Source organism: Vigna angularis, chromosome 1 (assembly GCF_016808095.1).
Source record: "Vigna angularis cultivar LongXiaoDou No.4 chromosome 1, ASM1680809v1, whole genome shotgun sequence".
NCBI lineage: Eukaryota > Viridiplantae > Streptophyta > Magnoliopsida > Fabales > Fabaceae > Vigna > Vigna angularis.
The window spans coordinates 20,279,846-20,291,886 of NC_068970.1; the positions used below are offsets into that span (position 1 = coordinate 20,279,846).

A 12,041-nucleotide genomic window follows, 5' to 3' on the forward strand; every position below is an offset into this window, starting at 1 on the left:
AACAACAGGTCGCTTCTATAAATTTTCAAGTAGAGGAATCTAAGGAAACAAATTTCATGTCTTACATTAGTAAAAATTAAAAAAAAAAATCACTATCTTAGAGGGTTGATCCAAATATATATATATATATATATATATATATATATATATATATATATATATATATATATATATATATATATATATATATATATATATATATAAACGCTATAAAACCAAAATAATTTTTTAAAAGATAAAGGAAAAATAAAATAAAATAGAAGACAAATATATTACCACTTAAGAATATGAATATATAAAACGTGCCTTATTTCAGAACACAACAAGTACTTATAGTTGAAATGGCCTCCATGTACATATATTTACATAAAATTTTTGTTGAAGTTTTGAAGCATCATCGATTAAACATTGCAAACGGTTTGGATTGAAATGAAAAAGATGCAAAGCAGAGAGAAACGAAGGGATTATATAAATTGACTAAGCCATCATTTGGTAAAACTCATCGAAATCAAGAACACCGTTGTGATCAATGTCAAAGGCACCAATCATGGCAACACACTCATCATAGGACCTGTCATCTCCAAGACGGTGCAACATCCTCTGCAACCCCTTCGGGGTGATGCAACCGCACCCTTCTTTCTCCCACACAAACATCTCAAAAGCCTTTCTCAGATCCCCCTCATCACCATCTCTCTTCATCAGCTTCGTGAAATCCTGCAAGTCCAACATGTTATCCCCATCGGAATCCAGGTCATGGATCACCCCTTCGACATCCTCGTGAGACACGTGCTCCCCAATGGACCCAAAATACGACCTAAGCTCGTAGGCCGAGATTTTCCCATCTCCATCACCATCAAAGTGACGAAATGCTTCCACCAGGCCGTTGATGTCTTCCTTCTTTGGGGTTGTGCATGTTGACATGGGAGATCGTGGAGAAGCAGTTGACGATTGTGATGGTGAGTTGGAGGATCTTGATCTTGGACGACGAAGGCTTAACTTAAGAGTTTTGTAGGAGAACCACTTAGAAGGGTTGAAAATTGTATCCGTAGCCATTGGAGGTATGAGAAAGGAGAAAAAGCAAATGGGTTTGTGAGGTTTATGTAAGTGGTACTAACGTATAAATAACAGCGTAGAAGTCGGTTTTAATATAGGAAAATGTTTTTTTAATAAATTTTTTTATAATTTCTTTATAACGTTTACTTGATAATTTAAAAAAAAATTGATAAAAAATCATAATCTTTAATATAATACAATGGAAGAGGCAGAAGGATTGAGACGTGGTGATGTATATGGAAAGTAAAGGGTGTATGGGAGTTGCTGTGAAAGTGCGTGATCACAAAAATAAGTGATGTTGTTGGGAAGGAAAGTGCATGGTAGTTTCCTACTGGGTCCAAAAATAAGTGGATGGAACAGTTTTCTCATTAAATCCAATCACTCTCTCTTGTGTTTTCCTTCTCAGTACCACACTCTACTGTTTAGGCCTCCCTTCTATTTTTTTCTTCTCTATTTTCCAACATTTTTACCCACAAACAAAATAATTACCATACCTTTTATTTTTTTTTTATCTCACAATAACTACTTTCACATAAATTAATTATAATAAATTACATACTTATCACCATGTTTTACTATATGATTTATCACTCTTTTTTTCTTATATATGGCGTTAATATCAAATGATTATGATTCTTTTTTCGCGAAATAATTGAAATAGCATTTGATTTACCTTTTCTAGCTTGTACGTCTTTCCTTAAAAACAAAAGTTGAGTGAACCACATTTTCTAAATCACCTTAACTGATTGAGTACTTTTGTTTCATAAAAGAACAGGAAAAATTCTTACCTAAACTATTACCACTCTCTTATCTCCTTCTTTTTCTTCCTCTATCTATCTTCTGTTTTCTTCAATAATCACCTTTTTTATAAACTAAAAATTATTGAAAATTATTAAATGAATTATACTTTATGATTTATTTTTTATTTTTAGCTTTAACTTTACAAAAATTTCTAAAGAGAAAAAATATAGTTAAGTGCATTATATATTCCTTACAAAATGACATGTGGATAATGAGGTGTTCAAATATCATCCTTCATGATGAAACGCTCTTAGACAACTTAATGAAATTTTAACATTGTTATATTTTGAAGATAAATCCATACATTTTTTAAAAAGAAATTCATTGTAATTTTTGAGTAAAATTTCAAATATAAAAACATATTTAATCCTAATTTATAATATATTTATGGTCAAATTTGAATAGAAAATTTATTACTTTCTTCAACAGATTCATCAACAAAAACATTTATCGATAATATAAATTTTAAATTATTTATAAATGAATTTTATCCACTAATTAATAATAAATCTATATTTAAATAAAAATTTATCGTTATTTTTATTGATGGAGTTTAAATAAGTATTGATGGATTTTACCAAAAACAAAATTATTTGATAATTAAAATTTGTATTATCAATAGATTTACCAATAATATTTACTGATGAAATAAATTCATTAATAATATAAATTTTAAAATTAATCATTGATAATTTGAATTTATTGATAAATTTATTTTTGTTGATAAAATTTTGTCAATAACCTTAGTAATTTTTGTAGTTAAAATGATTTATTTTATAAGTTTAGTGTAAATATGTTATAATTTTTTAGCTAATCAGAACCATTAGACTGAAAGATCATTAGTTTGCACAACTAATATCTTTGTAATACTTCTAATATTGTACTTTAATATTTTAATTATTCTTTTTAAATTTATATATGCTGCTGACTCATGATAATTTTGAATTTTAATTTTGTAATTACATAAATTATATATTAATTCAAATTATGTTATATAATTTATTTATAATAATATTTAAGATATAATGTGATGTGAGGTATAAATGTTAATTAAGTGTGGTTGTAAGTAGTCTATTTGATATATAATCAGATCCAAGACAATAATGCTTACTATGACTATTGTCACTAGAGTCATTGTCATATCTAGAAATTTCGATGTGTGTAAAAATACATTTACGATTCTAAATAGTTATTGAGTTTTTGTTGACTATGCATGTATTAATAACCGTTACAAGATTTTTTATTGTCCTCGCCGGTGGACCTCCATATTAATTCAACCTAACGTTAAATTTTCTGGTTAAGTTCAGCTATCACAGAATACTTCAACCAATGTATGTTTCTTTCTTCACGAGATTTCTGACAACATATTGGAAAAGTTTTTTTTATTCTAATTTGAGCTATTTTTATATAAAAAGTCATTTATTTACACCATAAGTTGATATTTGGAACCTCGACTTTAGTAAAACAAAATCTGAAAAATAATTTTGTTTACATCTAAAATTTGTAACCTACGATGATTTATCTTTTTGTCAATATATTTATTTTGACCAGATCAATGGGTTAATTATCTTAAAACTACTTTTAATCAAGGATGAATTATTTTTTATAAATTATGTTAGACATCCTATTATATATGAAAAATTTATTAAAAAATAAATAAAAATATAAAAAATAATTGATTTAGAACTAATATGAGTCTAATTATCATGTAAATCTTACAAACTATTAACAATACTTTCCTTCAAAGAAGGAAAACTAGTCAACGAATGAAACTATATTAACATATCACGTTAGAACATCTAAATTTTTAATTACAAAATTTATTCACAATACAAATATTATTATAATCTAATTCAACTTTTTTTTATTAATATCAAACAAAATGATGTTATTCAAGCATAACAAATAATATGGACTAATTTTTTAATTTTAAATGTTAAAAATTTTATATTAATAAAAGTTATTAAAAGTAAAATATTTCGATAATTCTTAACTTCATAAATCCTATTAATACATTTTAAAAAAAATAAAAATAGAATATTTGAAGGAAGCAAACTAATTTACTAACAACTTCAAAATCACTTCTTGTCATTTTTAAACAATTATAAAGACCCAAAATTTCGCATCGTCAGGTTATCTAGTTCTCAAATAATCAAGCTCAATATCTTAAACATAATTGATGAAATCAGTCCTGTGAGAGATAGAAAAACAAGGTTTTTTTCACCTCAAACTCAGCATTCCAAGAATCTACATCATTTCAAGATTAAAAAAAAAAAGTGGTACATTTCTCCGTAGGTTTGTTCTTGAAAGGTCTATTATGAGAATGGAAATGATCTTAAAAAATATTGGGCCGTATCATAGTTCTTCATTTGTTGAAAATTGTGTGTAGGGCATCATTTGTTGAAACTCTCGTATTTTTTGTTGGTAAAGTTTAGAGGATAAAAATACGTATATGCGCGTCTGGGCTGGGCTTACATAACTGTTGTGTGTCTGTGAACAATCCTACCTTTCACATTTGCACTTAGACTTCTTCCAGCTCTAGTTTTCAGGATTCGGTGTAAAATAGTCTTCTAGCTTGTCATATTCTTTTTGGAGATAAATATAAAAAAATAATTTTATTTTATATAACATCACAATTAATAGTACACAACTATAGGTTAAGATATTATATGATTGTTATCCAATAAACATGAACAAAGTAAATCATTGCTTCATTATAATAATATCAAAAGGTAATGTTGTAATAAAAATAAATTTATCTAAAGCCAAAAAACAACTATAAGAAGGCTAAGAACTACAAAGTTTTTCAAAATAAAGATAGAAAGGATGTATAGCTAATATAAAGATTAGACAACTGCACCATCATCATCATCTTTGGTTGAACCAATGCCTAACTCCTTATCTGCTCACATTAAATTTTTGAGATCATTGAAAAAAAAAATACATTAAGCATTAAGCACAAAGAAAATGTAAGCTAATTTATAAAAAAATAAGCATATAACAGTTAAACTAATTTGATCACAAAATAGCATACATAGAACTTTCACAAAATAGCATATATAGAACTTTCACAAAATATTCAAACATTCAATAACTAACTCATTGGACTCAATTATCCTAATACATGTATCGATATCAGATTCATTGGAAACATGTACTTGTAATGACATCTACTGCTCTACAGAGCCCTACAAAATGGGTTTAACTCTATTACACATTAAGTTAATCTCTTATGCGTCGTAGGCCAAAGAAAAACCTTTAGACTAAGATCTATTTCTACTCTCACCACATAACACATTCAACTCTATATGAGTGAGAATAGTTATTATAGCATCAAAATATCTTCTTGCTTGAATCCATATATATGCACACACACTAAAGAATTTACACATTCAATTGGATTCCCTCTTTGGAATGTCCTACAACTTATTCATTTATACCATGTTTTAGTGTAACAACATTAATACTACTATGAACATCATAATAATAGAACCATATAACCAAAGAATGTAAAAATACTGCAAAACAAAACACACAATCGTCTGGTGCTCAACGACAACAAGATGCGCTCAACACTGAAGTGCACATGAGTTCAATGTCAAGAGAGCACCCAATGACACAAATTGATACACAATGCTGACAACCCCTGGAGCTACCTGACTTGAGAGTGTTATGCGGTGAAGACAAACACTCAATGTTAGGGCCACTAGAGCTCTTTGACTTGAGTGTGCTTAGAGGTAGAAAATGTCCCTTAACATCCTGTCACGAAAATGTCCCTTAGCATCCTATCACGAAAATGTCACTAAGTTTAAGATTTTAAAGTCATTGTTTAGCTCTCTCAAACTATTGGTCAGTGTCATACCAGATGCTTCTAAATGTTAGATTTTGGCTTATTACTTTGCATAATTTGATATCTTGCATTTTTCTCAACTCAAATTCATTTAATATGTTTCATAAATGATACTGACCAATTTCAACCATTAAAATATCTCATTTTAAAACATTCCAATTGGTATAATTTTTCAAATTAACATATCAACAAAATATAGAAAAAGACACATGCAACAATCAATCAAAATAGCTCATGGATCAAAACACCCCTTATGCATCATAAAATCAGTATCCACAATACAAATTCAACATGCAAACAACTAAGGTAGAAAATCAACATACAATTCATAAAAAGTTTAGCTTCCTTCATCTTGTTGTGTTGGAAAGATTTCTACTCCCTCTAATATGCTCTAAGATTCAAAGACCCAAAAAAAAAATACCCTACAAACACAAATAAACTTCGATTAGTGATTCAAACGCTACATTAGGTTCACATTCTGGAAAAGAAGCTTTGGACATATCTATAAAGAAATCATATGCAAAAGAAGGTGGAACTTGCAATGTGAGAAAGGATGGACTTATGAAATGGAAGGGATGTACTTATCTTGAACTAGATTAGGACAAGGGAGAGAAAAAGCTGTCATTTCCTGGTTATATTTCCAACTTTAGCCAAGAAAAAAAATGAGGAAAGATGAGAATTTTGAAGAGGAAGAGAATAGAGAGAATGGAGAAGAGTCAAGATGTGAGAGTTATGTTTATGGTGCTGGCTTTGCACATTTAAAAAGAAAAAAGGGTTTTACATTTTGAACTAAAGATACTAATCAATTAAGCTTTTGTTTATATAAAAAAAATTCATTTTCTAAAATATTTCTAGTCATATTTTATGTAGATGATATTCAAATTTTAAATTAAATTAAAGCTATTTTTAGTATAACGACATTTCACTAACATGTGTGTGGATGAATTAAAAAACATAGCCAATAAAAAAGGAAAGCGAGCACTTATAAAAAAGTATATAAATATTGATGTTAGTTTATAATAGTATAAATAAAACTTCTACATTCTTTATAGTTTAGAGTGTTGAATGTCATGGAAATAAAAAGTGAAGTCCTAATTGATTTTAGTTGCACGGGCTTTATGGAGTGATATAAATTTGCAGAAAGTGGATTATATATATAACATTGATTGGTATTACAGTGATGTTATATGTTTTGTAAAATTAAATAAAAGATCCAAATGAATATAGAATATAGAAGAGGTGAATGGAGAAACAGAAAAGGTGAAAGAAAAAACAAAGAGACAGTCACAAAAAGGAAGTAAAACGATAAATGAAGATAACATAAAATAAAATAAAAAAGAAAGATAACAATAATGAGGCATTTTATATATAATGTGACCCATTACATGAATTATTAGATAAATAAGAACCTTATTAATGTAATATATCTCTGTTATATGTTTCACTTAGATAGATGAAACGCTGGGAACATTCTGGTTCATACGATATATGCATGTATCGCTTTCAGACCTAATAAAGCTTATATTTGTGTTCTGGATTCTCTGCACCCAATGATATCACTGTCACATAGTGGATATGCAGAAGGTAGGGTTTGTCTGGCAAGTGGGCACTGTTAAGAAGATAAGGTGCACCCATTTGTTACACGTCGGCATGCCTTGGTCATGTCATGACTTGAGTCAACATTGCATCAAGTTGCGCGCGGCGATCGACGCTGTTTCTTAGTGAAATGACGTAACCCTTCTCCATACTCATCTTTTCATTCTTCCACTTTTCAAGATTAATGTAACCAACCTAATTATAAGAAGGACAAACCAGGCAATTATGGTGACTGCTGCATTCAAGTGGCATCTGATGTAAAATGATGGAGGAAAAGAAAAAGAAAAGTCACGATGATTGGTGAAAGAAGGTTTAAATGAAATTGTTCAGCTAAACCTTTCTCTTGTGCTTCATTTATTTTTAAATCTGTTCATCTTATTTACTCTGTAATTACTACTACACTTGTACCAAATGAAATCTCTTCATCTATTTTTTCTGCGTTTCCATTGTTGCTTTAGGAAATCTTTTCAACAATTCCTCTTAAAGCTTGAAGGATAAAACTCGATTGTAAAGTAAAGAAAAAGTTGTCAGGGAGCTTCTTCAATTAAGAGGAAACCACGTCATGTTATTCTCAGACATCTTAACACAAGCACAAAGGCACAAACTATTTGAGATGATAAAAGCAAATAACAATTATATTAATCACAATAATAAGGAGAATTAAATAAAGCAAAACAAAAATTTTGATGTATAACAGCGCATCTTTGAAATCATTTAACCAGAGTCACTTGTCCCTTCTAAGAAAGAAAATTATAATCTCAGATGCTTCGATTTTAGATTTTTCCACGATGAAATATGTAACAATGACCGGTAAATTCATCTAGAACCTTTTGAAATAGATGGTTGACAAAAATGGTCAGAAAGTTTGAGTGCAAATTTTTTCTAAACATTGCACAATGAAATAAAACTATAAATGGATTAATAAGAGAACATATACAACGGGAGTAACTAGAAAAAGCAAAAAAAAAAATCCAATACTCAATTACTAATTACTACAAAATGACCATGAGCAATACCAATATATATCATGCAATCTATACTATGCAATCTATGTTATAATGCTCTCTGGTATTTTTAAAGGGTATAAGATAAAAATTTTTAGAGAGAAGATAATGAGGAGAATGGTTCTTTTCTCTTTTTAAAGAAATAGTAACTTTTATAATAATAAATTTTATTTAATTGTTATCTAGAGGATGGTTATTTTCTCTCTTTAGAGAAATAGTAACTTTTATAATAATAAACTTTATTTAATTATTATCTATTTATATAAAAGTATTTTAATAATAAAATAATCGAAAGTATGTTATAAATTTTCTATCTCATTTGAAAAGGTTTTTTTAGGGTCTTACATATAATTTTGACTATTAATCTTTTCTTTTATACATTTTGAGATCAATCCATTTAAATGGTATATTTGAATGAAAATTATAATTATGTTAGAATGTTCAAAATTATAAAAATTTTACTACATATAATTAACATTAATATAGTTATATATTTTAAGGACTCCAAAATACGAGGAAAAACTATTTATAAAATGAATAAAAATGATCTATAACTAAATTATAAAAATTATTTATATATGTACGGTTTTTCACTAATATATCTAAAGAAAATTGAAAAATTATATATTATGTACCATATAACTATCCGACCAACGTACTTTCCTAATTATAGAATGGTTAAGTATCTCAAAATCTAAAAACCCCATAACAATATCGTCTGATCGATTACCATTTCAGATATGGACCGATTGGTAATACATGTTAAAACCTCACCACAAATCCAACATGTTTAACAAGATAAAATAATATTTATAAACTCTTATATCGTAATTGGGCCAACTTTAATTAAAAATCCACTTTGAAACCTATAAATACAAAAGTAAGGTAATGAGGCAGGTGATTGCATTTATTTTGAAACTTTATTATAACAATCGATCAAATTCATTACTGACTTGAGTGTCGGAGTCGGAGTGTCTTTAACAAATACACCAATGCTCAGCTTTAAGATTAAAGGAAGAAGACTAATAACAATTGAAATGAAAATAAAAGACAACGTTGAAAGATTTGTGAAAGAGTAATTTTTAACCTCACATACGAAACATATTAAAATATGAATAAGTTGTCAAATCTTTATGTATTCATATAGGTACATGTTTCGGGTGTTGTATTACCCTACACAATTTGTCAATCAAATTATATTTTGAAAGAGTAAACTCTAATCTATAGTTATTTTTTATATTTTTAATTTAAATTTAATTATAATTTGAAAATATTTTAAAACAAAAGTAAGTGATAACGAAAATAAAAGTAATATAATGATAATTAATTAGAATTATAAAAGGTAATAATAAAATATTTTATTACCAATTAAATTTTCAGAAAAAGACATTTCGTATTAATGAGAAATAAATAAAAACATTTTACGCTCTAATATACTCTAACAGTAAATCAGCATTCCTTTTACTATAATATCAATACTATTTACTACTCCTTTTATTTTATTTTTTAATGTTAGATAGGGTTTTCTTGAAATTAAAAAAACAATACCAAATTTTATGATAATAAATATTTATATATTTTTTATGTTACCATTATTTTTATATCACAAGAAATACATACAACATATACATATATAGAATGTAATATCCTAATTTTAGTAGTTTAAAACAGATATAATAAGACATTATAAAATTGATAAAACAAAAAACAGTATCTAAATAAAATATAGTCATAATAATAAATATATCTAAAACAACTATGAATAACTACTAGATGACCAAGAAGAAAACTCCATTGTATCATGGTCTTCACCATAAATTTTTCAACAGCTATCTCTCATCTACTCACACCAATAAGGTGATCATCGCAAAAGAAACAAACATAAATACAAGAAACACCAAAAGAAAGAACATGGTAAGCTAATGTGCAAAAGAGATATACTATCATATATCACTCATTCATAAAAACATTCATATCACATATATGAAGACTCATACTAGACTCGATTATTCAAATACATGTATTGATATCAAACTCTTGTGAGTTATGCACTTGTGGTGGCCCACCCAAGCTACAATACACAAGTTTAGTCCATTAACATCTTTGGACAAAGTAAAACTCTTAGACTAGAACATTTTGCACCTCTTACTACATACCTCACCCTTCTTCACTTGAGATTGATGATTATTGGAATGACAATATAACTCCTAATACTAAATTCATATATCAATACACACTAAAAAAAAATGCCAAAAATACTCTTAAATATACATAAAGTCCATTGTGTATTCATTTTAAACAGTCAAAGAAGAAGATAAATATAAATACTGGCACTCAGAAGTGGGCTTAACGTTGGACCTCTTGCAAAAGGTGGTGCTTAACGATAGTCATGACGCTCAATGACAGACATGATACTCATCACTATTCTTCCCGTAAAAGATGTGTTCAACGACACTTTCTAGCGCTTAGCGACACTTTTTGACACTCAACGACACTTTTTGACGTTTAATGACAAATTTTATAATCGAGAAAAACACGGAAACACTTTTCGCCGTAAGGATCAATCCTATGATTTTTGTTCTTCAAATATACCAACAAAGATGAATAATTCTTAGAAAGAAATAAGAAAATTCTAGAAAAATGTTTTACAAAGGATATTGTGTTTTAAAATAATGAAATAACAAAACTATTTATATTAAAATATTTTAACATTAAAATAATCAAGTCTCAATATTTCTAAATTATTATCACTTTTAAAATTGGTTTAAACCCTTCCTTGCACCTAATTTTTGTATGGAAATCTCAGTTCGATCCTCATTTTTTCAATTGTCTCAATTGAGTCTATATATTTGTAAAATATCTCAATTGAGTCCAAATATTTGTAAAATTGAACCAATTTCGCCCTAACCGTTAAGTTGCCACAAGCGACGTTAAAATGTGTTGAGGTGGATATGCTGAGATGGATATTTTATTAAAAATAATATGCTGTCGGTGACAAGGATTTTAATAAATTAAAAAAATTAGAAAAATTATACCATTTGGAAGCTCTTTGTTTCTTGTGGGTGGATGAAGGCAAACCTTGCTCTCTTTCTCGAGAAACAACCTGTTGTCTCCATCACCACTAACATCCACACTGCGTTCCTCTTATTTTTATCCATAGCCATATTGAAAGCATATTTTCATTTTTTTTTTCTGTTTTATCCTGTTTTATCCTTCGACGTTAACCACTCCTTCACTCTGAAGAAATATTGAAAGCATATTTTCATTTAATTTATTTTTTTTCTCGTAATTATTATTTTCTTGAAGAAAAGTGTACAATCTGTTTCCATGGAGTCTGCCACAGGGAAGCCGGCCTTACTCAGAAATGTTTTGACACAATTACTCATCATCGGTCTTCTCATCGTCACCGTAAGGTTTGCTTACGTCATCACCCTCGCTGGAGAGTCTTGCACCCTCGACGACTTCTGCTTCTTCTCCTCGGAGGTTCGCTCCGCCTCCGTCGCCCCGACGGCACCCTAGCGATACGCCAGCAAGGATTGGATCAACAACGTTCAGTTTTACTCGTCTATGTTCCAGGAAATCTGCCAGTCCATCCCAAGCCTGAGAACTCCACGGTCATCCATCACCGCAACCTCTATGGCTCTCCGTTTGCAGCAACCACCCACAGCCACTCCAAACCAGGACTTTAAAACGCATAAAAACCCAAAATTTCTCAAAATATAACCCTCAATTCCAGA

At 28.7% G+C, this 12,041-nt stretch overlaps 1 protein-coding gene across 1 annotated transcript; it reads right to left on the reverse strand.

Annotated features, from left to right (window-relative positions):
* Positions 1 to 252: 252 nt before the first annotated feature.
* On the reverse strand, positions 253 to 1,108 carry LOC108338242 (probable calcium-binding protein CML41). The gene has a single exon (XM_017575015.2). The coding sequence runs from the start codon at positions 1,051 to 1,053 to the stop codon at positions 478 to 480; it is 576 nt and encodes a 191-aa protein (XP_017430504.1). The 5' UTR covers positions 1,054 to 1,108; the 3' UTR covers positions 253 to 477.
* Between the last annotated feature and the right edge of the window lie 10,933 nt (positions 1,109 to 12,041).